At 51.6% G+C, this 27,836-nt stretch overlaps 1 protein-coding gene across 1 annotated transcript; it reads right to left on the bottom strand.

Moving 5' to 3' along the window:
- Positions 1 to 4,136: 4,136 nt before the first annotated feature.
- VOLCADRAFT_117619 (uncharacterized protein) lies at positions 4,137 to 27,373 on the bottom strand (the record flags this gene model as incomplete). The annotated part of the gene is made up of 33 exons (XM_002950502.1): positions 4,137 to 4,149; positions 4,236 to 4,300; positions 4,361 to 4,456; positions 5,770 to 5,790; positions 6,502 to 6,581; positions 6,841 to 6,924; positions 7,229 to 7,259; positions 7,338 to 7,491; positions 8,093 to 8,239; positions 8,498 to 8,701; positions 9,030 to 9,112; positions 9,790 to 9,888; positions 10,965 to 11,056; positions 11,352 to 12,090; positions 12,381 to 12,470; positions 13,455 to 13,567; positions 13,973 to 14,258; positions 14,764 to 14,949; positions 15,846 to 16,130; positions 16,586 to 16,852; positions 17,205 to 17,441; positions 17,821 to 18,051; positions 18,405 to 18,557; positions 19,464 to 19,484; positions 20,200 to 20,262; positions 21,794 to 21,907; positions 22,459 to 22,665; positions 22,891 to 23,148; positions 23,591 to 23,995; positions 25,482 to 25,502; positions 25,940 to 26,002; positions 26,835 to 26,945; positions 27,341 to 27,373. 33 exons carry the CDS (start codon positions 27,371 to 27,373, stop codon positions 4,137 to 4,139), a joined length of 5,052 nt encoding a protein of 1,683 aa, XP_002950548.1.
- Positions 27,374 to 27,836: the final 463 nt, after the last annotated feature.

Genomic DNA, 27,836 nt, shown 5'->3' with positions numbered 1-27,836 from the left:
CAACGGGTGAAGATATACCCCCCTGTTCCACACATCATACTTTTGCATCTCATAAGCTTACTTGTACGAACGATAAAGGAAGCCGTACACCTGCACAATCTCCACGTCGTCCAGGCGCTTCCGATGTTGGTACGTGAGAGCGGCACAGGCGATGGGCATTGCAAGGCACAGCACCACCACGGCGATGACGCCGATGGGCACCCAGCTGCAAGCAAGTTGCATGACACACGGGTCAGCGAGCCGGGTTAGGTGGGCATCAATAAGTTCAGGAACCGAGCTCATGGATAACGATGCCTGCAGCTCGCCAATGCAATCAGGTGCGAAGGACAAAGACAAGCAGCAGGGCAGCGCTGCCCTAGGGCAGCTTTCTCGGCGGTATTAGGCCTGGCCAAGTGCAAAGTCAAATAACCAGCCAAATACTTAGGTAGCGGTAAGCTGTAATAATATTGCTTACACGAGCAGATGCCGGCCGGTATAGCACTCCTGGTTCATGTCTCTCATCCAGTACCCATAGCGCCACCTAGCCTGCACATTTGCAGCCACAGTATTCATGGGCTGTGTCAGTGCTGAGAGCCGCGGTTCGTCGACTCATCAGGCCGCTGAGTGGCCGTATGTTGTATCACGACTACACAGAGTAAAAGTAACGATCGGCGGGTGTCGGATCCCGTGATGACGATGATGATGATACGCCCTGCAGGCGATACAACACCGTACTTGCTCGCTGCGAATCAGTACACGTGTGCTGCCAAAGCGGCTGACTAGAACGGCAGGAACAACTAATAAATATAGCAGTATAGCATATGGCATAACTATACGGCTGCGAACGAAGGATGCTGGATATGTGAAAATACGGGAACAAATTAAGCAACAGCTTTTAAGGCGCCAAGCTATGAAGGACGGCCTACTGATCAAGGTGCACAGCGATCGGGTACAGCGGAACCTATACGCAGACAGGCACATATACGCAAATGCATTGTGGCAGGCCGGGGCATGGAGCTGGAGCAATTGACCATTCAATCTACCCATGCATCCTATCTCAATTATGCAACAGCACCCGTGAGTGATGATGTAAGGTCCTAGGAAGTCCTAGGACAAGCGCTTCATCCGTGTTATGATGCTACACACACATATGTTACATGTATGCCAAAAGATGGTAATTAGCTATAGCCAATGATGCAGTACTAGTATGAAGGCATATGTCCATATGGCTGTGTAGGCCAGCACCACAACATCTTTTTTATATCTTTTTCAATGCCAGCAACGCCGATTCAGCGACTTCAAAGCAAGACAACGTTTTTCAGCTTAAAAGTATAATAGGTCCGTGCACTTCTGCACATATATACGCGCATGCAAGAAACATACCCGCTGGTTCTGTGCGTACTCTCCGGAGCCGTCATCCAACTTGTAGCAGGAGAAGATGGACAGCGCCTCTGTGGCCCAGGTCGGCATCAGCACGAATGAGGTCACCTGCACATCAAGCACATCAAGCAGGCCCGGAAGCCTCCCACTCTGTAACGTTACATTACATTACATTACATTACAAGCAGGCCGGGAGGGTAGGAGTGTTTTGGAGTATGCGGTGAGGGGGTTATGCAGTGACGTCCAGCAAAGCAGTAGCAACATCAGTTGATGAGCGGGCTGCCGCCGTTCGGTCTCGTCCTTTTACAGATGTCAGGTAAGGTTGACACACCTGTAAGGTTGACACACCTGTCAAGACACAAGGTGGGCGCGCACATGCAGATATGCGCGGGCTTGTGAGAGCGAAGAGACGCACGCGCGGTAGCGACCTCCCAAGGATCGCTCGCTATAGGGGATAATAAACGGGTGGTCAGGGGGTACGAGCCATTACCTCGCTTGCTCATTTCATCATATGCTTGCACGCGAATGGCGACATCGAACAGAAAGAGGTACAAACAGCAATGAGTAAGGTCAGCGAGCGGCATCTACCCAAAGCGCGCCGGTTGGATGCCCTTAGCTATCAATCTATCTATCTATCTATCTACCTACCCAGCTAGCTAGCTACATTTCCGTCTTCCCGTAGTAAATCGGCATCACCAACCGCTGATCGTGGGGCATGCAGCTTCGTGAATATAAACGTGATGTACGCTGGTCCCCAAAACAAGTGCCGGACGCGGGTCAACTATTCCCCAGCCAGGCCTCCCCAAATCAGGTGGCATTGGTTGGGTGGCATCGGGTTGGGTGGCATTGGGTGGCATTGGGTCGTCAAGAAAGGACGGAACCACAGCTAACGCACCATTAGCACCAGGAACATCTGTGACATGAGGGACATGTGGGCATCCACAAACGATAGCGACTCGCGCTTGGAGAACAATCTGAAGAGCCCCGACGATCCATCCCCACCGGTGCCTTCATCGGCCGCTGTGTCTGGGGCCGGTGGGGTGGCGTTTTCTGTGTTGCCATCAGATGGGGCAACAATGCCCAGTGGCGGGTTGACCGTCGCCGGCAGCGCGTTGATGGAACCCAGCCGCCGGCTGCGATACATGGACGAGCGGTCCCGGCCGATGGTGGCACCTGCGCTGTTTCTAGGAGTAACTAGGTTACTGCCGACGCCAGCAGTGCTCGCTGGCACCGACGCGGACTGCTGCATCTGTTGGGTATTGCTGACGTCATCATAAGTCGCACTAGCATTACCCGACGCGCAGCTGCTGAGTTCAGGAATCTTAGGGAAGGTGTTCATCGCGTTCTTGCTGCCGGTGATAGTGGAGCCAGATTGCATGGAGCGGATTTGCGCCAATGCAAAGACACTGGGAGGCGGCGAAGCAGTGGCACCCCCAGGGCTTGCAGCCAAAGCGCTGGCAAAAGTAGCAGCAGGAGCATTCAGGAAGGTCTTCGGAGCCGCGGCCGGGGCAACGGTAGCAGTGGCCGGGTTTTTTGCAGCAGTGCCGTCTTGGAGCTCTGCAGAAGCGGGCTGGCTCCTTGTGCCATCTGATGAGTTGTTTCCAGCAGCTTCTGGAGCAGCGCAAGCATCCTCCACCTCACGTGTATCATCATCGTTCAACATGATGCCGACCATAGGCGACGTTGTATCAACCCTGGCCACGATGGCCGCGGCTGCCAGTGGCGACAATGATCCGAAGCTACTGATGTATCTCAACGTTCCAACCGATGACACACCGCAGCTCGTGGTGGTGTCAGCTCGTGGCAATGAGCCTGCCTCTGGTGGGCTACGGCCCGGCACCACAGAAGCGTTGGGGCGCAGATAAGCAGAGCTGCCACGCCTTGACATAGAAGCCCTCACAATGGGGCCGTTGCCGCTACCGTATGTAGGCAAGGAAGCTGCAAGCGTTAGACAGCTGGGGGCATCAGGCAAGCTGGAGGGTCCCACACCGGAGGGCCTGCCGGAGAAGCCGGAGAGAGCCTGAGACTGAGTGCGAGGCAGGCTGCTGGAGCGAGGTGTGTACAAACCTTTTTGATTCCAATACATGTACCTGCAGCACACGAACATACAAATAAACATGCACATACACATATATGTACACACGTATGGCCAGCATAAATTCGCTTTGCACACGCGCGCGAGGTGGTGGGGCCCGCCATCCGTGAAATGTTTGGTCGCCTATAGATTGCGCCCTCGTATTTCGATATGAATTTAACGTCCCTTTCTATTATACCAGGGTATGATCTGTAGATGATAAAATATTTGAAAGACGGTGGCTTCCATGGGCCGTTTCTTGGCGAGGCTGCTGTAGAGGAGTCCCATGCACTTCTGCAGAACGATGTGCGTGCATGCACGCATGTATAATTTGTTACACACGCAAGGTCACAAAAAGCTGCGTATATACACATGCACCCATATAAAGTTTTAATGCGTGTCATGCAGGCTGTGTCAGCTTCTGAGCTGCTGCTTAAAACTAAACACGAAAGGCATAGTCGTGGTTGGTTATTAGATTATTCTGCCAGAATAATCTACAGCATCTACAGCATCTACAGTGTACTACTAGCAGGCTATCTGTTCATGTGTGTATATGTTTTCTTACATTCCTGCGTAATCTGTTTCATTGTGTCTCGGTGGGGGGGCAGCTTTCGCGCGCTTTGCATCAGGCTATTGCACAAACGTGGTGTTTATCACTCAGCCAGTTTTTGTTTGAGCCTCTTGGTCCATCGCGGTAGGATAATTACGCGCAATGCCTGCGGCAGCAAGCACGCACGCAGCGGTTTTGGAACATGATATATATCTACCTGTGCATGTACCTATCTTTTTGCCTTGCCCTCACCTCAGGGTCCAAAGGAACATGACCATGATGACGGAAAAGATGGGCATAAGAAGGCCAGCTAGCACCTGGATCGTCGCCTGGGTGGCTGAGTCAGCACCGGGCCAGAGACAGCTTGGCGAGTACACTTGCTTGACGCTGCCGGTGATGCTACCCACCACAGCTTGGAGTCCGACAATCGAGTTTGGCCAGTTAATATTGATGCGGGTCACAATAAGGAAGAACTGCGAAGACAAAAGCAAACAAGGGAAAAAACCGTGGCTGACCTACTGTAACACCCTGGGAAACGTAATCACTGTATTCAGGCAGGGTAATCAATCCACCCGGAAGGCTATTATGCGTGCGTAACAGTCTGTAGCAGCCGGGACACAGTACGGCGCTATAAATGCGCGCAGAGCGCGACCACCAGCAACTCGAGAGACCTTTTCAGCGGTCAGCTGCTACACAGTCCTTATGCGGTATGCTATAGATAGTTGCCGGCCGGTGCTATCCGTCTGCCCGCTCACAAACATGGAACCACGATTTGATACAAGAGTATGAATACCAGCGAAAATTTACGACTTGCTCATCAAGCAGGGTTGCTTATAGATTTCATTACTTGTTCACGCGTGGCAAATGAACACGCCTGGAGACAAGCACGCAAGCACTTGGGTCATCATCGCTTGGCTGGTAAGGCTTATCGTTTGGGAAAGCAAGTTGGGCAAACAAGTCGTCACGCATATATAGCATGAAGCATGTACGATAATGGATATAGATTGCCTGGCAAACATTTACACCCATTCATGTGGTAAGCAACAGGCAGGCTAGCAGTACTAGTGGAGTAGTGCTAGCAGTAGTGCTGCTGTGGGTAGCGCTATCCACAGCACCTGCTGGATAGCCCTTGGTGCATCTGGTGCATCTGGTGGTTTCCTGCTTCTGATCTGTTGCTATCCTAAGGAGCGTGCGTGCAGACGCAAAATACATATGAGCCATCGATGTCTGCATGCCAATATGTGCGTGCGTCTTACACCTTGAGTTGCATTGCTCTCCAAAGGTGTAACGCGCTGTAGTAGCTGTAGATAGTATGGCACACGATATGTGTGTATTATCACAATCTTGCCGCTGGCCACGGGCTGCGCTGCCCAGCCCCAACCGTTGGTCCATGACGGACGAAGCATATTCCCTTAAGGGGAGGGGCGTGAGGGGCCACTGGTCCCTTCTGTTCGACACAGAGTCTGTACCTCCGGATGCCTTGTCAGCAAGGGTCACACAGCGGTAGTTGTGTGTATGTGTATGTGTGAATAAATACGCGCTAAGGCGTTCCGCCAGCACCTATAGAGGCATTTTCAGCCGCCAGCTACTACATGGGCCCATACGAGCCGAAGCCATATGAGCAGGTAGAGGCCAGATGAAGACAAGGACCGATATGAAGCGCATGCCATGTGCTTGCAAGCGACAACGAGGACCTATCTGCTCTTAGCTGCAAACTAGCTATAGCAAACTGGCTGGCCAGAAGAATGTACACATACATAATATATATAACATATACAGGACATACCTGATAGTGCACGATCAGCACCTGTAACACCAGTAGTATTGATGGGCAAGGCATATACACGGGGCAAATGCAGGTGAGTCGACAGGTAGCAAGCGTGTGTGTCTTCTTGGCGGAAACAAACGATTTGCGCGACGGAGCAAACCATACACGTACCCCCCAAAACGTTTTGGATTCGTCCAAACTAACAAACCGCAACATGATGTGGACTGCATGCACAGCCATGCATCGCCAAGCAAGCCAAGCACCGCGCATATATACATAATGCATGTCGTAATCCGCCTGCCGACCCCTCGGTGTGTGAGGGGTGTTGAATTGGGAGGTGGCCCCCCATCTTGTGGACGGTGTAGGACGTGATTATAGCAATTTGCGAGCTGACCAGGAACTAAGTTGTGGCGCCGTTAATCCGCTAGGTGGTTTGGTTGGATGCTGGTGGTGAGTTGCTGAACCCAACGAATACATCCTGAAGTCAGATGGGTTGAATGGATTAGGGTGCCCCTCTCGCAGGGGAGAGCAGGGAACTGCCTCGGGAAAGGGGGCCGCGGGTGAAGCTGTAACAACCACCCTGTAACAACATCATACATAATACCGCATGCATGCAGCGGATAGTGTTAATCCATTAACGTTTGCTTGCCACAAAATAGCGTGGACGAACGACTAAAACGACGGGCTAATCTTGGGATGGAGAAAATCAATGGCGGGACTCGTTCTCATGTTCTCAATAATCACACGTACTTTGAGCAAATCTGCTGCCGGCAGACCCTCCTCGTTAGGAAGTGTGTAATCCGTCATGAAGGTCATGAGGACGGAGAATCCTGCACACATGGGTGTGACAGACTTAAAGAGGGATGCACAAGAAGATCCATTCATGCCTTAACTTGTAAGAGCTAGATTGGTCTGGTCCAGGCAGACGCGCTAAAGCTACATGGGCTGTAACTGAACAGTGTGTACTACATAGTGCCGTACACGGAATTCATCCTCGGTTAACAGGCAACCGGATGATGTGGTTCACACGCTTTGCACTAATACGGTCCAAGCCCACTCTAAGTTCCCTCGGCGTCATTTTCCACCTACCTAGCCAAGCCGTGTTGCCGACGAAGAAGGCAAGACCAATAAATGCGCTCGCCACCTTGCTGAAACACGGGCTGCACGTCAAGTCTGAGAGAAGGGCGTAGTGCCTGCCACCCGTTGCCGAGCTAACACACGTTGCGCAAAGCCTGCCAGAATATCCCTGCAACAAACACTGGATATACTGGAAGTGCTTGCCAACGGTGTTAAGATCATGCACGTATGAATAGATAGATACTTGCGTGTGTGTGGGGGTGGGTGTGGGTGTACAGGCAATATTAGCAAAAACAGGTGCTGCATCAGCTAATGTTCAGCTCAGGCGGGTGTGGTAGACATACCCGCCATAAAGTGGGACAACTCATTATGTGTGGACGTCATGCAAGCAGTGTTCCACCTGCTTCGTGTACGATCTTGCTAAAAATAGTCTACGGCAGCCAAACGGTACGGCAGCATGCATGGCAGCTCACACGTGGCAGCCAGTGCATGCAGTCATTCCTTCGTACCTCGGAGCATTGCTTCTGCATATAGCTCAGGAGATCGTCGCTACGCACGCCCCACAGTGCACAGTCGAGCAGGAAGCCATCGAAAATGCCCTCAGGTGAAAGCGGTGTGTAGAGTGACCCATTATATGTATTGTTCGGCACGGCCGCCACTTTCCTGCGTACACCAAAGGTGTAAGAAGGAAGGGTTCAGCTCCCGTGGCATCTCCCTGAGTACTCTTTGCCTGGTATTACATTGGTGCGAATTGCTAGGAGGTGTTGCCTGGTGTTACAAAAAGCACATCCGTACACATAGACGCATATCCGTACCGGAGCACATGCACGCGCCCGAACTTAGGCATACATGTAAAAAGGATAATTATCAGCTCATTCATAACAAACACTACGTAAAAGGCGCAATTGCCGTGCAGCTGGCCGCAGAAGCGAGCCATGCACACATATTTGCACTGCCTTGCGTGAATACCAAAGCACACATATGTGAGGGTTAGAAATAACAGGCGCACTGGTGCAGCACATATGCGGTATATACCTGTCTTTGTAGTTTTATTAGTTCGACCTACCCTTTTCTTGTGCTGCGTGCTAGGATAACAGACCCTTAAGCGTTTGTTATGTCATCTACTTCGAACAGCCCTAGGCTACTGGCCCTCGGGCCCCTCATCAGGGCTCCTATGGCCCCCCCCCGGGGTTACACCTTCGGAAGGTGGTAACGCAACTCCAGGAGGTGTAACACGCACATGTGTACATACATACCTACTTACCGGTAAAGGTCCAGGTAAATGCCCACCAGGGAGGTCCCCCCTGTCGGATCGCGCAGCAATGAAGAGAACCTGCTTGCCTCGCCAAAATAGGCATACCAACGCTCTTGGCAACGCAAGAGCTCATTGTTGGCGTCGTCGTCGTCATTCCTGCATGCGCAAGAGGCACGTGCTTCATACGAAATAGTTGAGGCTGAAGGGACAACAAAGCTGGCAGCGGGATTGCGTGCATCTACCCATGCATCGCTACACACAACAGCGTAGCACGTGTGCACGTGTGCGTGCGTGTGCGTGTGCGCGTGTGCGTGCGTGCGCGTGTGTGCATGTGCGCGTGTGCGCGTGTGCGCGTGTGCGTGTGCGTGTGTGCGCGTGTGTGCGTGTGCGTGCAGTTATGGAATGCGCTCCCACCTGCAGGCGTCCATGTTTGGGCACTGATGGATAATTGTGGAGTTGGCCGCGCTGTGCCAGTAGCCCTGCTCCGGAACCAGTACTGCGCCGCCCGTACATTTCGCATGGTATGGACATGCCGCACAATTTTCGTCTGCAGGCTTGCTCCGACCGTTGTAACTATCATCATTGTCGACCCTTAAGGTGAAGGTATCGACAGGGCACCTGCGCGAACAAGCAAGGTCATCGGTGAACGGAGCCCGCGGTAAAAAGCAGGTCAGGTGGTGTAGCGAAAACGAGAACGGATATCCAACTAGCATGCATGCATGAGTGGGCGTTACTTTTGTTGTCGGCCTCGGTGTAACCTGAATATCTCTGCAGTGCATGCCATGCAACCGCGACGATTAGTCGCCCATTACATGTGTAATGTATATATCGGAGCTGGGCCGGCAATGATAATGGGTGTTCCATAATACCGCAAAAGCTACCTAGCTACGGATGCATGCTCGCATGTGCGAGTAGCAGCACCATCCACACTAATCATGGAACTTACTTAGAGCATACGTATCCATTGTCGAGTGGCAGCTCCCCAAAGGAACAGGGTGGAACAGTCACGTTGATTATGAGCGGAGTCACCTGGACAGAGGGCGTTCGCAGCAATAGGCAGCAGGTGGGTGGTGTTTGTATGTGTTCGTCTGTACATCGACGGCTTGCCTAATAGATGACCCGATGACCCAGCAAAACAGGCTATAGACGAATCTCTAATCAGCAGATGATGGCAAGGGCATGAAAAAGGAGAGGGAGCGAGGCTGCATGTACGGCTCAAAGCAATAGGGCAGTACGGTTATACTGCATGAGTGTATATATGTGACGAAACCTTGCTGTCCGTGCGTGGTTGGAACGACGAAAAGTGGAGCAGGCAAACAAGCGATTTGGGGCCGGTGTGGTGCTGACGTTTACAGATAAGAGGGTTTTGTAGTTGTAGTACGGTACGGTACACCCATCGTCTATAAATACTCGCTGAGGCGCTCTGTCAGCATCTTAATGAAAGGCTTTTCCAGCGACCAGCTACTACAGAGGGCCTGGGCCGGCTTCCATAATATATGGAAGCGACATGATTGGGCAGCATATGCATGCATGCGTCCACGTGCAGAATTCTGTTCGTTCGAACGAACAAAGTTTGACGCATTGTGCGGGGTAGAAGAGCCGACCCTGATCAGCACAGCTCACCACCTTCCCATCAATTGGATCTATACATGGCTGCATAATGGCTGCTGGGAGCTAGATGATCCGCGCTCGATGTAATCAGTCACCTGGAAGTCGATGTTCACGTCCACCGCAAGCGTCAACGTGTAGTTCCCCTTGCGCGCGTGTACACGAACAGCCTCCAGTGACGCTGAACCGCTGTCCACCTGGTTCCAGTTGTCGTTATTGCACAATTGTGAACTGTCAGTAAAATTGTGAAGCCCGGAATGTATGGGCGAAAGATGTATTTAGACAACGCCCACCAGCCAGCAGGATCCGCATGAACATTGAGCAGTCATGCACCTATCTGTACCCGTCTCTCGAACGCATCACCGCAGGTCCCCAAAAAGCGAAGGTCAGGTAAATAAAGCGGGAAATAAATGGATCGCCGTTCCGCACATGTTCAACATGCCGACAGCGCAACCCCCTGGCCACATGTCCTCCACCAGCACAATGACGCAGCTCATATCGATACACACACGCGACAACACGCACAAAGTGCTCAACCGAGAAAGTGCACGATCGGGGTAAGAAATTAGCTACTGTTTTGGACGGAAGAGTCCCACATGCAGCTTTTTACTTAAAAGGAATAAATCGGCATTTTGGCCTTTGGGAAAAAGGAACAAATTGAGGCCGACCCGTACATTTTGATTCCTCCAGCCAAAAACGTCCACTGCTGCCAGATTGCTTCGTAGTGTGCAGAACTTAGTATTTGCAATCACAGAATAAGTATGAGGGGCCGTAAGAAGGTCAAGCCCGTGAGTCAACACGGCATAGCAGCATGTATGACCGGTCCTCACATAGCCAAACACGCACAAGGCAATGACTCGAACGTCGAACAGACACCAAAACAGCAAGATAAGCCTTAAATTTTCCTGATAAAGGCGCTTGTACTCAGTGCGTGACTCTTGGTTTACAAGGGGGGTTGTAATTTATCGGGGGGTCTGGAGGGGAGCCCCCCCCCAGCGCCTCACAATTAAGGAATAAATTACGACAACCCTAGCAACTTCGTTACTTAGGTTGGAATAAATTGAGACCCATCCTAAACGAAAAAAAAATCACTGCCCACATGCAATAGTGTCATGTCAGTATAGATCACATTTTCCCCAACAGTTAGTAGTGCTACACGCGGCTTGGATTCAGCCCTGGGGTGGCCTTGCCTAGTGAGCGCGCCATGCATTACAAGCAAGACGAGCGAGCCGCCGTGGCAAGGGTAGCTAATCTAGCTCAACGGCAAGCGTACCTGTGCCAGTGGATTACCGAGTAGGTCCGCGCGGCGGCTGGGATCGGAAGATGCAATGGTCGCACGAACCACGGGTTTCAAATCTCCCGTATCTGAATACGGACATGCACGTGGCGTTACAGGGCAATAACATAAATCATATAGTCACTCGCAGAGCGGCAGTTAAAAGTAGCCTCAATGAAAAACAGCTACGTCTTCAATATAAATGTTGAAAATCGTCTACAAATCGCGCCCTGGTATATTAGAATGTACGGATTTTATCTAATAAAACAGGGCTAAACGATCTAAAGACGATCAGAAATATTACAGGCGTAGGTTGGCTGGTAGCGAGGGGAGCTTTTAGGCTAGTATGTACAGTATTTGTTCTACGCGCGCGCCCGTCCTTACCGTTAACGACTTGTTTAATCGCATCGAAGATCGAAATGTTCAGGCCCATAGCGACGTTAGTAGGCATGATCAACCGGCACTCCTGCCCCGGCCAACACTGCGATGCCCTTCGACTACGGAGCTCCAGCACAGCACGACTCATCCACAGTGGCCACCAAGGCCCTTGGCTAGATGGCCTGCTGGTGTCGCTGCCGGCGCCGCTGCTGCCGCTGCCAACCGCCATGAGTGAAGTCCCGTTCTCACTAGACGCCGAAGCATTTTTTAGCGCATCTCCTAGCACGCCTAGCCTGTTTCTAACGTAGGTCATCGCCGGTTCACCCTCTCCTATGGCGACAAGCACGACGACCTTCGGCGCTGTGGCGACAGCATCACCGTAGCCCAAGCGTGCGCGGTTTGGTAAGGTCCCCTCCTCGCTGTCCCCCGCAGCCGTCACCGAGATTTGCGGCCTCCAGAAGCAGGAATCCGTGCCGGTGTCGGCCTTCGGCAGTAAACCCATGTACGGCGCTGTCGTACTGATGTCCCAGTTGTCGCTGTCCTGCAGCAGTTCGACCTGGCCTGTGTCGACGTTAACGACATCGAGGCTGCTGGAAGACGAGGCCACTCTTGATGTGGTTGTGGTGACCAGACCTGCCAGCTGTTGGTCTGTGGATGCTCCTGGCGTCGGCGAAACAGTCCAGTTGCTGCCACAAATCATGGCCAGTGTGTATGGAGAGCTGGAGAACACAGCACCACCGCTACCCTGTGCATGCAATCCAGCGCAAATACATAATAATTATGAAAGTAGCCCCGGGAGTTGGAGATTATCGTAAAGATAATACGCGCCATGCATGATGACCACTACGTAGCTAACGACGTCATCCCCTTGATGGCCTAACAGAAAATACATTAGTAGTCCTGTTCACAACACAAAGAAGTGAAAGCAGCAATTACTAAATTACTTGAAAACCTGGACCAACTGGACCAACATGCAGTATATAATATATACCGGAGCTATACCGGAGCGCACATGCCAGCCATGAACCGACGTACCCCAGCTGTATTGCCCCAAAGTCGTGGCTCCTTGAGAATTGCAGTCCAGCAGCTGAACGAATTGCTCCGGCGAGCAGCTTGTTGCATGGCCTGCGAGAAGGTAGCGCAGACCGGACATGCTCGCTGTCAGGAAGGATGCACCATGATGAGTACCCCACATGGGAAATGTTATTACAATATTTAGATAATTCTTAAATATTTAATAATATTTCAATAATAGTGTACTGAAGTGGCTACAAAAAACACGCACCTCAAGAAGCAACGTACAGGCAACACCCAGCCCTGTTCTATCACGATGACCAAGTAACAGAGATTTCACATGAAGACGTTTCATATACCTGAAGTGTCAAATTAGCGGCAGCTGGTAGCTCCAAGAAGCCATAACTCAGCTGTGATAACCGTTGCTGTGGCAGCCAGGAGGACGCGTTGACAGAAGATGACCAGTTGCCGGTCGCCGAATACGCGTCGGGCGCCTGAGGATCAAGCAGCCACGGGCGCGAGCAGGTAAAAAATGAACGCAACAACAGCTCCATGAACTATGCACATTAGTTATTCCGGGCACAGCAAGCATGCCAAGATGCAGGAAGATCGAATCCCGGTAAACCGTAATAGGTCGGATGCAACCCCAAGCCGTTAAACAGGAACAGATCCGATTCTAGTGACCTGCGAGCCGATCAGGAATGGACCCTTGAGCTGGCAGATCCTGATGGTGGGTGTTGAATCCGAAAAAGTCACCGCCGTCGCAGGTGTCGAGGTGAGCGACCATGGTGAGGTTACTCGTTACTTCGAAACATCGAGGAAGGTAGTGAATGCTATGCTAAGGGCCATGAGTAAAAATATGGCCCCATTCTACGCAGTACGAGGCGTATGGTAATGGTCCATGTTACTAGTCTCAACACAGTGCACCCCGTCTTCCCCGAAATTGCACCAGGCGTGCTACACATCCGAGCAAGCATTACGTGGCATTCCCTCCATGAAATACGCTATTATTTTAACCCCGTGACATGGATAACAATAATAATATTAAAAAAACAGGAAGCGGGAAGCGGGAACCAGTGAAGTTGCGTTAACCACCTGCGGGCAGTCGAGATCGATGCCCACTGCACCTCCTTGAGCGTCGGCTATATTGCCGTCGAAAAGAGTTTGGTCTACCAGGAACGTCATGCTGCCTCCCAGATACAGAGCACCTGAGAACGTAAGTTGGTTTGGAGAAGTTGGCGGGCGTGTCAATGACCGAAGAACGGCGGAAGTGAGAGCTATCAACAACCAATGCCCGGCCGGTCCAAATCTACATCCATAAATCTTAACGCACTGTGTTACGGACCTAACCCGTGCGCGAAAGCACCAAACCAGCTTCATGCATGTATCCCAATCCAAACTGTTATTCGTCAATGCTATTTGTTGTGTCCGTATGTCATATACGATGTCGGGGCGAGCTTAACCCGGTGCCGGGGCGAGCTTAACCCCCAGCTACCTGCCTGCTAGCGCCACCTAGGTATAAATATCCTTTGCTACAGACACGTATTTTAGTGCGTAAAATACCTTAAACAGATAACAGTTATACAGTACATACATCAATGCATGTTACAAACCTGCAGAACCCGTTCGAAGGAAAGCGGCTTTGTTCCTGCTGGTGCCACCGCCGCCGTCAACCCCGCCGGCAGTGTTGCCGTCCATTCGGCCTCCCGAGACGAACGCCAAGGATGCGGCGGCGTTCACGTTGCTGGAACCGGAAAGAAACGCTGCGCCGCCAATTGCTGACGCGTTGTTACCTGTCAGACGAACTTTTGAAAGCATGACCAAATCACAGCCCTCCGTGTAGATACCACCGCCGTAACCTTCGCTGGCGACCGAAGCCTCAATCCTTGTCTCGCTCGCCTGTGTAAGAGTGCAGGTTATGATCACAACGGTATGCTCATACTCTGGGAATCTTCCTATCCATCCGACTCCGCTGCGTGCCTGGCCTCTATCTGCCTCTTGGCAGCCAAGCCACACGCAGCAGGTACAGCTTTGCTAAGTTACAACAACCTAGATACTTCATCTTTCGCACGCAAGCACCACGCAATCTACATCTCACAGGCATTCATATTTAGACATAATTTTTGATAAATTTTATAACGTCCTCAGTCATTGGATGCCAATGGCGCATGCAGGGGGTTAGAGCAAAGGATAGAGAGACAGGAGGAGGGTATGAAAAGCTATCTGGAGAGTTGCAACGAACCCCAAAGCGTGCTGCTGTACGAAAGAGGAAAAGTTCCCGCTGCCAAGATATTTTGGAGCGCTGCAAGTGGCAGTTTCCGCAAGTCCTTTTCGTAATACTACGCGGAGTGTGCAATGTGCTAAATTGCATTGCGCAACTTGCAGTTCCAGGCCAGCCGCTTACCAGCAGCAACTTGCATGCATACGCGTGCACAGACCCGCCGCTACCCTCCCCAGTGGCCCCGCCACCGTCCGCGACGTTGCCCTCCAAGATACAGCCGTGCAACGCGACTGACGCCAGCTGCTGCAAGCTCACAGCTCCTCCCAGGCCCGCGGTGTTGGAGTTCAGTGTGGTGTTTATTGCAACAACCTGTACCGGCATCATTCCATTCGTTGGGCTTAGGCATACATACACCACGTGCACGTTCTCATGCACACATAGATGGTTTCAACGTTTATGCGTGGACTGGATACAGAGCCACTGACGACTTGTTAGCTTGAAGCTTCAAAGGTCTGGCAAACGTATCCCTAGGAAAGCTCATCAGGCAAAGTCAGGCAGTGACGAGCAGCACCTGCAGCAAGCACGACACATATTATTGCTTGGTATGCACAGCGCACATCGTGAATACATACAACCGTACAGGAACCCGGACCGAAGCATGGTTGTTTCTGTGTTAATGCATTAATGCCTGCGACAGAAGCCCTTGGCGCGGCTCAATTCTGCTGGAAGGCTCATTATTACAAGCTAGATAGCTATCTAGCCGTGAAGAAAGTCCTTGGGAAGGACGCACGGCACATAAACAGCATGTGCCGGACTCATCTGCTGCTTCTTGGGGGCCCTTCAGGCTGCTTTCCTCTTCAGTGCGTGGCGGTGAGGACATCCCATACGGAGTCTCTCAAGACTCGGGGTGGGCTGTATTGCTGTTCAAGGCATGCGTTTTCCGTCTATTCTGTTTCCCAGTATTGCAATGCAGTGCAGAGCACGGCGGTCCCTTGTGGCCCGATGGCCCCCTACCACCCTGCCGGGGTATTCCTTTGTGGTCTGGGGCTCGCTGTTTGAAAGTGATCGACACTCATAAACCAGTGTATGGTGGCAGCAGAAATAGGACCCGTGCGGGGGTCCGTGGCGCTTTGCTGTGCTTAACACTCGCTGTAATACCTACTACTACAATTACAGAAAGGTGTAATCAGCACAGGGGGTAAGTCCACAAAGCAACATGCGGAACATGCATGCAGGATTTATTGCTGGACAAGACGGCAATGTACCTGTTGATGGGTAGAGGCGCCATCAAGTGCGAGGGCTCCACCACGCTCCACCGCTGCGTTGCTTTGGAGATCGCTGGAGGACAGGTAGACTGTGGTGCCATCAATTAGACTGTTTGAGACCGCAATCGCTCCGCCGGCGTTGCCCGCACGATTTGCACGTGCGGTGAAGCTGTCTAAGAGGACGGACCCACGAATCGCCTCGAAGAGCACCACGCCGCCTTGGTCTAACCGTGCAAGGTTGCCAATAGCTGAGATATTCGTCGCTACCAACACCAAATCATCCTTCTAAGGTGAGAAGTAGCGGCCACCGAGCACAAACGAAGGAGTCAAACAATAGCGGCAGGATTAAACCAAGCGATTCGTTCTGTCCATGCACGGAGTTCGGTCCGTGTAACGACCACACAAGCAAAAGTATCTTTCCGCACATCAGTAGAAAGCATTTACATCGAATCCAGCAGGGCCCTGAGGTATGCGATAAGGTAACCCGCGCAGTACGTACCGGTTTGCACACTATCTAGACGCACGCATAGGTTCATGGCGGGCTTTAGGCTAAATTGTTGGATCCTACTTCTGTGGCTTGAATGTCTGCGTGCCTACCTTACCCACCTTGTGAAATACGATATAATAATCTGCTGCTGCTAGGTCGATTGCCAGTCATATATGCATGTCGTGTAAATGCACAATATATCGCTCTCGGTATCACCTTCATAGCTGCCGTTCCTTCCGATTACATTACTTACCTTCGTCTCGATGACGGTTCGCGATGCGTTGGAAAGGTGTTCAGTCCAGTTACCTCCCAGCAGCGCCGTGAAATCTCCCAGACAGTCCAGGCCGTCGCCAGCCGGGCTCCTAGTGAACTCGGTCATGACGACGTGAATCCCTCCTCCCTGTGCCGCCGCATTGGCAGCAAAGCTCAAGCCTTCAAAATGGGAGCAATACGCATTCACGAGCGCCAGCCCGCCCCCGGAGAGCCCAGCCGTATTCTCAACCATAGCTGTGCTCTTGACCTGAAAAAAAATGGCGGTAAAATAAATGGTTTATAAACACCACGGCATTTTACAGACGAAGACGCAGATACATCCGTCGAATGGCAAATCATAGCCAACATGTGAATCGATCAAGTGGTTGCAGAAAAATGCCGCATATATACCCGAAAATAATGAATACGCGCGAAGCGCAAAGCGAGGCGCATCGGTTGCATTTGCACTCGGTGCACTAGGATATGGACCAGCCGTCCTCGTGTATATGCGGATCGCCGCGGCCGGAATAGAGCAGGCATTTATGCTAGACATATAGGCCTACGCGCAAGGAAAGGGCAAATAATAAATAAATATTATACGCGTTAGCTGATGAACCTACCTGCAGAACCTTTGGGCTCGCAAACAGGGCTGCCCCGCCCGATAGGTCAACGATGTTACCGGCAAATGTGCTTTCGGTTAGAAGAACCAGGGGTGCTGCAAAGCTGAATAGCGCGCCTCCCTGTCGATGCGCTGAGTTGTTGAGGAAACGGGAATCGTGTAAGAGAAATGGCACACCAGCTGTGTGCACGGCGCCGCCGTCTTGCTTCACGCCTTTGTTGCCCGTGAGGTTGCAATGCTGCATGGAAAACAGCGGCCCCTGCAAGCAAGCGATTCACATACCCCGAAATCGAGCTGCACAACTTTATGATAACGAGATACGTAGACAACAGATACACGCACGTCGTGATTATCGCACAATGCGACACACACCGCAAACACATACACGCGCTGGTAGACAAAGCGCACGTTTAGCATATGGGGAGGTCTTTTCGGTGCATGCACAGCTACTACAACGCGCAAAGCATGCCGCCATGATATTCAGGGGCCGGGCCCCGCAGTCGCTGTTGGAAATCCGCGTGCGCTGCGTGTCTCTGCCCATCTTCTCATCACTAACGCTACTTTGTACGGCATCGAAAGGTCGTCCAACTAAGGGGAAAACAACTTCTGTAGCGCACCTGCGGCTTTGAGGTCGTGGCTTGATGCCCAGCGGCCACGCCGCCGCCTGACAGTTTCCCCACATTGCCGGTCAAGGTCGAGCTCTCCATCATCGTCTCGCAGGTAAGCAGCGACATACCGCCACCCATCCCATCTGCCTGGTTTCGGAGCAACTCGCAATTTCGTATTTCCATAATGCCGGTGCAACTGGCCGCGAAGATGCCCCCGCCAGCCGTGGAAATGCCCTGGGCCTGCACGTATGTGCGCATACAGCCTGATTCATTGTGCTGATGTGTGCTGATGTGTACGGGTCACTGCTCATCCTGGATGCATGCTTTATTGGATCCAATACAAGCGCGAGTGAAACTATGCGGCCAATGCAATGCCGTCGGTCGACGGTACAGCGGCCTATCTTGCAAAACGAAATTGCAAGACATGTAGCGAACTACGTCATGTGTTCATTCAGTTCAACAGTTACCGGTACATGCAATCCACCAGGCGCTTGGCCGACGGGCTCTTAGCCTACTACAAACATTCTCTTGGTAGCTAGCAGCATGAATGAGGTTTAGCGACCCGCCCATGCTGCGCGCACGTGCGTACGCACCACGCCAGCATTCGACGCGGTCGTGCTCCCAATTCCGGCGCTATTGTCGTAGAACTTGCAATTGCTCAGGTGTACGGCAGATGTCTCGTGGTACATCGCCCCACCGGAGTTGCTGGCGTTATTGCGACCGAAATTGCAGCTGTCAAATAAGCTCTGCGGGGAAAGGGGGGGCGTGTGGGATCTATGGCTGCTGGAGTACATACACACCCCAATGCATTCAAGTTACATTTGTGTGTGCATAATGCTGCCAAACATGCAGGCTGGAGTGATGGTCAACGTGATTGCCATGCATGCTATGCGTTGCCAGAATGTGGCTAGGGTGCGTATGTTTTTATGTATAGACACGCAAGGTGCAGGGGCTAAAGCACAATATGATCCGCAATACAGCTTATGACATGTGCCAGCTGATGGGAACCATTTATGTTATTTAATAAGAGGTTTCGCGACTCTTTTACATGTGCATGTACTAGCTAGGCTAGCAGCGAGGTGCATCATGCAGCACCAGCAGCCTTGTGTCCGTCTGTCTACACCCTGCCTATTCAAGCGGCAGAAACCTAAAGGAGCGTATAGGCCACTATGCAAAAGGAGTTAGCACAAACAAAGAACTCCTGCACTTGATCATTCCTTACCGCTTTCTGGACCAGCTGCCCATCGCCACCTTCCTTGCTCGGCGGCGGCACGATCTGATAGGTAGGTAATTTACCAGTTGTCAGAGTAAGATGCAAGCACATACAGGGCGTGGCAAGGACTCCGCCAGATTATTACATCAAAAGCAATACGGCAAACCGGGTACTTCTAGTAACACGCCGCGCCGACTTGACTGACTAGGAGGATTACTAGGAAGCCGTACGAAAAACAACACATCCCTAGCTATGATACAAACGATGTGGATGCGCCAAGAATGCCTAGCTACGTGCGCTTCCTTGCTTGCCACAGCAGGTCGCGGGAACGATTCCTATAAAGACGTATGGACCGGAGCCACAGTCGTACTGGACCGGACATTAATAAGCATGTACGTGGCTGGAGCCATTCTGGCTATGTGGCTAATTACGTACACACCTGCAGGTGTACAGCTCCCCCCTGCATGCATGCATCACATGTACAGGGTGTCGTATTGTCGCGGACGGACGACAGATGCAAGATAGCGATAATGTGACCAATATGAGGGCGAGATGAAAGGGGGCATGAAGAAGAGAGGACCGCCATGCATCTCCATTAAAAGAGATAAAATACATAGCCTATCGATCTGCTGCTGCCGCGCGTGAGGGCAAACGCCTGTGGGATGTTGACGGTTATACGCATGGGAAGGTGTGCCGGTGCCCAAGAGGAGGTGGGGTGGGTACCGTGTGTTCGTAGATATTCCGTCTCCGGCCTTTACCTCATTCTGCACGCATCCGTCTCAGGCACATCCTAACTTGTGGCTCTTTAGGCTCTTACGCTCTTGGGCCTCTGGCTCGTATGGGCTCATTCCAACACTTCTCAACACAACCGAGGTGTAACACACGCATAATGCAGAGGGTTTGCTACCCCGGCGGGCGACAGGCGGATGAACCATCGTGCCAAAAGGGACGCATGCATTTCTTTGTAACTACTTCCTTCCCTCCTAAGGGCCTAACTTACATCGCTGACCACTATGCATTTTCCGTACATATCCTGTGATGATGCTCCACGCGGGGAAGGCCGCCGTGCCAAGTGCTATAACACATGAGATTAAACAATACGGGATCTGAGCTCTAACGGCATTGATACCACAAGCTGTGCGCGCATTTTTTCTCTAGTAAGCAGGTATATTTACCTCCAGCTCTGCACTATTGTCCAGGAAGTGCGTCTCGTTGACGAAAAGGGTGATGTGGTATGCCTGCATATGCACAACACAATCAAGCGAGAAAGTGAAGAGCAAATCAACTTGTGTAATGGGCTGGTACAAAATAGCTCCTAAGGATTAGACAGGTGGGTACTCGAGCAATTATTAACGCTGTCTGCATGCCCGCTCTGCAAACAGGCATGCGCATCTTCATGTATGACCTTACATTAAGAAGACACCTGATCACAAATAGAGGATGCACCTAAGCACAGACGCGAGTTATTGAACAGTAGTGCACCTCTAGACGCAAGTTACTGAATTGTAGCCCACCTCTACCCCCAATACGAGCTGTAGCCCGTCTTTACCAACGCTCCAGGGGACCGTACCTCTCAAATTTGGCATGCATCGCTTATCGCTTGCAAACATTTCTATGAGGTCTTTCTATCGGGTTTGTTGTAATATAACCTTTGTAAGGCAAGGCAAGACCGTTAATGAAATAAAGCCCAGCCACTGCACCGTTTAAAATACAGCAAGCTAGGCATGACAGGTAAAGTACAGGAGTTGCAGAACATGAAATGTATTGCTCAATCGTCGCCTTGAGGCCGGTCGCTACACGGTCCCTTGTTTAAATATCGCGTGCTGGCATGTCCTCGTTTTATACGGTGAGTATGTATGTGCTGTTGCTCGCAATTTCCCGGCACGGCCACGAGCCTCCCATGTATGCATGCCGTATGACCCCGCCTAGTCCCATACGCATACACAACATACACTAGCCAGTAATCACCAATACACCTTAAGGGCTCCAGCACGACCTCCGGCTCGGTTGCTGTAAAATGTAGAAGTGGTCAACTCCCAAGAAAAGGTCTTGTTGGCTGATGAGGTGTCGGTATCGTCGGTGCCAACGGCTGCGATGGCGCCCTGAACAGTACAATAAAGTTGATGTATTACGTACGTGCAAAGCAGGCGGCGGGTTATAGTTCACACATCACCTTCGACGCACGCTAGCTTGAGGCATGCCTGCCTGATTGGCTAAGTTGCTTCACCGTGTGTGTGTGGTTGTTACAGTGCGCTCCAGACTCGTGAAGAGTAGAGCCAGCGGGCCAGCTGGCCAGCTGGTCGTGAATTATAACTTCAGTAATGCTCACCTTCCGCCACAGCTGTATAAACTTGCGGTATCATGCTGTACTTTTGTCGGCACTTATATGGAAACACCGGTTACCTTCTGATTATCTCCTACTGTTCCATTTGAGTAACAATAAATAATATATATAAGGCGCGGGGCGGCCTTCCCTGCGCCAGCAGCCTGGCAGGTTTTGCGTAAGGCAAGCTGAGGTGGCCCGTTCGTGCCTAATAATAAAAGTAAGCGTACATTAGGCAGCACATCGTGTCATGTGTTGGAGAGAGCAGATAACCAACTAGCTGGGGAGCGTGCATTATTAGTATGTAGTAATGTAGTCACTTATACCTCCTGCTACATGGCCAGCGGAGCCTACGGTCGAGCAAGCTCTTAAGAAGCTTATATGCGCTGCGCTAACATCATCCCACTGCTCGTAAATACGTGAACGCCTGAAGCTCTCAACCTCACCGCATCTCCCCCTGTGGCGTTGTTGTTCCCGAATGTTGAGTTCTTGATCTGCATGCCGCAAAGCTCCACGTACAGGGCCCCACCTTGAAATGCAACATTCCCGAAGTAGCTAGCCTGGACCACAGAACAATAAAAAACAAGATCAAATGACACACATGCATGCATGCTGTAGTATCCTGGTATCACGGGATCTTGAGATCCACCGACCGGTTCTTTTCCGAAAAAAGTCGTGATACAACACATGGCCATTATTCTATGCAATGCAGGTGAACGTCTGACCGAATGACACAAAGGCCCAAATCGACACTATTTCCTCCATCAACACGGTATCGCAACGACATATGACACACGTCACATGCCGTACACCACGCACCCGTGAGTAATGTACCGCCGACTGATGAGCCGAACCTATCTGCACACCTACTGAATTGCCAGTGGAAAATTTATCTGTAATGCGCATCTGTTCCGTTGCGCTATCGCTGCGTGTCCTAAACAATTTTCTCTCTGATTGGCCATCCATGAAACGCATGCACACGCGTCATCAGCCGAGATCAACGAGAACGCACGCAAGCTACACGGCATGCATGAGCACACGCATACACCTTTAGCACTTGTAAATTCTCCGTCATCATCCGTATGTCTGTTCAAGTTGTGAATGGACTTACATTGCTTATGGACGCGTCGCCAATGCAGTTGGCCACGTACATGGCTCCCCCGACATTGCCAGTACCGGCAACTGTCGCTGTACTAACCCCATTGTCAGAAACCTCCAAGGCGCTAAGCTGCAGCTTCCAGCCCGACAGCCACAATGCGCCACCGGCAGTCCGCGCCCGGTTCTCCCACGCCTGGAGGCCCTGAAGGACAGCCACCGGCTGTATGGGCAGGGTGCAATCACGGCAGCAGACGACCAGGGGCGTGCTATTTGTCAATACATCTAAGGTAACATCTATCTAAGGGGAGTTCTGGTTTCCCCAGCGTATGAGCGGGTCGTGTCGGTGTCCATACCATGCATTGCCGAATGTGACGGAAATTCCTACATGAAGCGGAGCTTCATGTTCGCACCACATTGTGAAGACGTGCACCATGCAAGAACACACCTGGCCAGTTGGAGCGCCCTGGGCATGTACAGCACCTCCAGTCACACCGGCCTGATTGGCTCGCATGATGGTTCCGGAAACGATCAGCAAAGAAGAGGGCCCCATGTACACAGCGCCTCCCTGCTGGTTAGCCGTGTTGTACTCCAGCCGGCTGTGCTCTACTGTCAGTGGCAAACTCTCTATGAAGACCGAGCCACCAGCTTCCATCACGGCTGTGTTTCCTGTCAAGTTGCTGCTTTTCAGGAGGAGCGGAACGCCCTGCGTTGGGTTGGTGAGCTAGCTTACGCACGGCCCTGTTGATGGCTTACGCAGTAGCTGTAGATATAGTACGGCACGCATATTGTCTGTAAATACGCGCTAAGGCGCTCTGCCCGCATCTTGAGGCCTTTTCAGCGGCCAGCTACTACAGCTGATGGCCTTGCTGCTTACTGAGCAGTAAGCAACGTACTGGCAGCAGTGGCAACGTACATGCAGCAACAACCTCCTGCTGGTTATGCACTAACGGAGGAGCTCCTCCTGCCTGCAGCTGTTTACGTACCTGCATCCTAAAAAGCGGACGGACTACTATCTGTCACGGCCTGTCAAAGTCGCGCCAAATCGCCCCAAATCGCCCAAGCAAGACTGTGCAAAGTTGTGGATGATTGGACCGTGCGTACCATTGTTTGTCTCGTGGACTGCCCAAGTCCGAGGCCCCACTTACTGTGGCGTTATCGTCGACCGTCTTAAGGCCCGCCGCAACGGCTCCGCCCCCAAGCTTCGCCGTGTTGTTGTAAAAGGAGGAACCTTCCGCAGTCATGCCGCACGTCAGCAACGCTACTGCGCCGCCCCTTTCGTTCGCGCGGTTGTGCCCCAGTTCACTAGCGCTAAGCAACATGCGATCCTTGCAACGCAGGGCATAGATGGCTCCCCCCGAGTTTGACGACCATCTATCTCCGCTGACTGGCCCTCGGACTGCCCCGCTGTCGGTCCCGCTGCTGTCCGCAGCATTGCCAAGAAAACTGCAGTTACTAAGCCCCAGGGCGGACGATGAGTGGTAGATGGCACCTCCCAGGCCGGCAGCGGTGTTGTTGAGGAATTGACAATGACTGAAAGCTGCTTGGACGAGCTACATCATGTGGTAAAAAGCACAGAGGAGGAATGGTCATCACGCCTGCCCGCATAGGTCCGGCGACTCGCTTGGATAATAATGCCACACGATAGGTTGTCAGTGAGGAATTGGATACCGTTAAGTGTCGACAAAATGTTTTACACCATACCAAACTGCGGCGACTTGCTAGCTATGGGCAAGTTTACTATGTCCTCCTTTCTAGGGGCCAACAAAAACGGTTTCGCTGTAAACGACACGCCGATTGTCGAATGTAATCCAGGTTCAAACCGCAACCCGAATGCAAGTAAGGTCCATCCTGCTGCCTGCCGTTACTGTTGTTTTCATAACATGATGGCAACCAAGCAGTCTATAGCAACCAGTCTATAGCACGTTTACGATTGGCATGGTTTCACACATCGCGTGAACGTACACACCCACATACAATACGCGCGCATCTCACTACTATTACCTTAGCTTGTGGTGTCTCCTGACTTTCCGGTGCCCAGAATGCTTCCTGATGTGCAAAACATATGTACAGCAGTACAGGGTGGTTATCATGTCTGCCATCCAGAGTACGTATCGGGCAGACGGGTGGGCAGATACCGGCGCAGGAAGCCAGCGAATAGATACATATCTATTTATGCATAAATAGAAAGATAGATAGATAGCGCCATCCGTCATTATTTCTTACGTACGTGCAGCAACAGGTAAGCCGGTTTTCGTGGCATCTCCAAGCAAGGTAGAGATCCTTACCAAGAAAGTTGCCGTGGATTGCAACGGTGGGTGAAGCCCATCTATGTATGTTTACATAACGTATGTATGCGCATATACGAAAAAACTACTACTGCCAGCTATCTTTCAGTAGGTAGCCTCAGCGACTGTCCATGGTAATTAAATGCGCACCTAGCTGGGCTCTTGCCGAAAAAAATGTACTTTTCGAATACAAAAGTACATTTTTTCCGCAAGAGCCCAGCTAGGTGCGCATTTTCGAACTCAAAAGTACATTTTTCCGCAAGACGTAATTACGTACTCCGATGTCTGGGCAAATAAGATACGGTACACCATGCCCTAATCCAGCTCTTTTCCACCCTGTATTATGTAGTTGCTGTAGTATGGCACTGTTAAGCACACACATCGTCTATAAACACGCGCTAAGGAGATCTCCCAGCATATGCAACTTTTCAAAAGATGCATCTTTTCAGCGGCCAGCTACTAAAATCCTGTTATAGTATAGGCAACTACGGTTGTGCGTGCTCAACGAACCTACGACGTCCGAATCAAGATCGACACCGACTAAAACGACTCCTTTATTTGTAGGCTTTGAGTAGTTGGTCCCTCTGTCAGGTCGTGGGTTTCCATTACAAGCAGGTACATGCATGGCTAGGCAAGCTTGCTCCCTTCTATCTGTGTCCCGACGGAGGTCTGCGAGTTGTAACGGGCCACCCATGGCCGGCTTAGGATTAATGCTCCAACAGATAAAAGCGCGCTCACACAACCAACCCACCTCCAGGTACACAGCGCCACCCTGGCGACGGTACGGACCCCGCGCGCAGCAGGTTGACATGCACAGGGCACGAGTAAGGTTACAAACATTGGTTAGCTATGTGGGTCGCGGGACGTGCCCTACAGCGCGAGGGTGTATTTGGTGCAGACAGGAAATCCTTAAAATGCAAGATTTGGCTGACAGATATACGGAAGTAAGGGGCCCTGCTGCTGGCTGGGTCATCAACCGGAAGGCGGCCTCCGAGGCCGGCGTCCGGGCGGGTGGGTGTGTCGAGCCTCGCCCGGCATTGATCCGCCAGCCAACGTTTTGCGATGCGTCAGCGGTGATGCTCGCACGCGGTACGGTTATGGAAAGTAAATGAACGTCGGTTCCAATCAACCTAAGGGACGCGTGCGGGCACAGACATTAATTTTATTGTCCCTATTGGAGTAAGCACACAGAGCTGAGAATGAACTTACTGCTCCCCGAGCCTCGTTGCCGATGAAGGCGACATCCGTGGCTGTGACAATGGCCATAAACGCCTGCACGCAGTGCAGAAGCACAGACAGTACCGGCGCAAGAAAGATGGCTGGCCCACTATCCTCTATCAGCTAGCTGCTGGACAATAGAAGTCCCCGTACAATCATTACGCACACGGCTCCTCCGAGCTGGGAACTATTTATTGGTAGTGTTAAAACAACGATGGTGCATGCACTGCAGGCCTTGTCGACACAGGTTTCTTCCGTATAAAACCGCAGAATGAAAGCCCCCAACACCTATCATTACTACAGCTCTGACCGGTGTCATGCATGCGTTTTAATGAGGACATGAGCGATACAGAATGTCAAATGCAGGTTCCATTTATTTAGCTAAGTAGAAGTAGATATATCACGGTAGTGTGCATGAGAACGCGGCATGGCGTGCAGCCCGGCACTGGTATTGGTACACTGCTGATGAGTAAATCGAAGTCGTACCAGCACCAGTGTGCTGTGTGGGACAGGGGAGTCATATCTTCACCCTGCGGCCGCTATCCGTCAGACCCTGCCTTCCCCGGTACTTTGGGGCACCCTCATCTAGTCACCGTAGCCAACTTCTCAGTGGATTGCTCAGGTTCAGCACCCACCACCGGCATCCAACGGAATCTGCCAGATCGACGGCGGCTCATCTGCATTCCTGGTCAGCTCGCAGGTCAACTTTACTCAGATCACCACCATCCATCGACTAGGGACACTTTTTACCTTCCAACATCGGAACGATTTTTCGAACCTGACGGGTCGCCATCCTGGAACCTCCGGATGCATGAGTACGTGCTCTACCAGTAGTGCCTGACATGTGTACCAGTACCAGTGTGTATGAAGTGACGCAGTACCTCACCTTTAAGGCTCCGCCGTTCCCGTTAGCAGCAGTGTTGCCCTTAAAAGTGGCATTCACTATATTTATGGTAAGTAGCTCCTGCTGGCTAAGCTGGCTTACCACAAGTGCACCCTGCATGCATATGTACGGAACCAAAGTGGATAGGCAAATAGACCAAGTAAAGCAAGTCCATGATGAAATGTATACCAATGGAACTGAAGGTTTTCTGAGAGTATACGTAACGATATCATTAGAAAAACCAGGTTTCCTCAGAAGAGTTGGTTATGCGGGTTGGTACGGCATGTAATGCCAGTTAAGGAGGTCGCTCCGGTGTTCTAGAGTGTCTTTCGGGTTTCGTAGCTACATTAGGTCGCTGCTGTGAGGCGTTAGGTGTCCAGGTCTAGTGGATTGCCTCGCGGTAACTGGAGCCTCCACCCGGCCTATCTACACTTATTTCAATTGCTCGCAGGTACCCTTTGTACATTTTGATAATTTCTGGCATTCAAGTCGATCGAAAGCACGCTTACCCTGCCGATTGCGAATCCACCCGATGCAATCATTGAATAGTTGGTTGAGTAGTAGGGAAACACCCTTTTTGGAGGACCTCAATTTCCAGAAATTTTACCTGCGCTAATATATATGAGCAGGTAAAAAAAATTCTGGAAGTTGAGGTCCTCTAAAGGGTGTTCCCGCGCCGTCGGGTTCGACCGCGCTGTGAATTGAGGTTTACAATTTCCACGTGACTGACAGAATACTTGCAGAAATGCATCATCATGCCGGCAAGACGTCATCAATCAACTCTGACATAAGCACACTACTACTGGAGCTACACATACCCCATGAAGCGTGGCGTTGTTGTCCTCGAATGTGGTGTTTTGCATTATCGCCCCGCATGCCTCGAAGTATGCGGCGCCGCCTTGAGGTGCCGTGTTACCTTTAAAGGTCACCTGCACACGTCATCGCAACACAGGTTACATGTATAGCGATCCTCAGGGGGTTACGGGGAGGTAAAAGGTTAACCTT

Source organism: Volvox carteri, assembly GCF_000143455.1.
Source record: "Volvox carteri f. nagariensis unplaced genomic scaffold VOLCAscaffold_19, whole genome shotgun sequence".
Classification (NCBI taxonomy): Eukaryota; Viridiplantae; Chlorophyta; class Chlorophyceae; order Chlamydomonadales; family Volvocaceae; genus Volvox; species Volvox carteri.
Note: the sequence above shows the minus strand (reverse complement) of the source record. Positions and strands in the feature narration are given on the sequence as shown.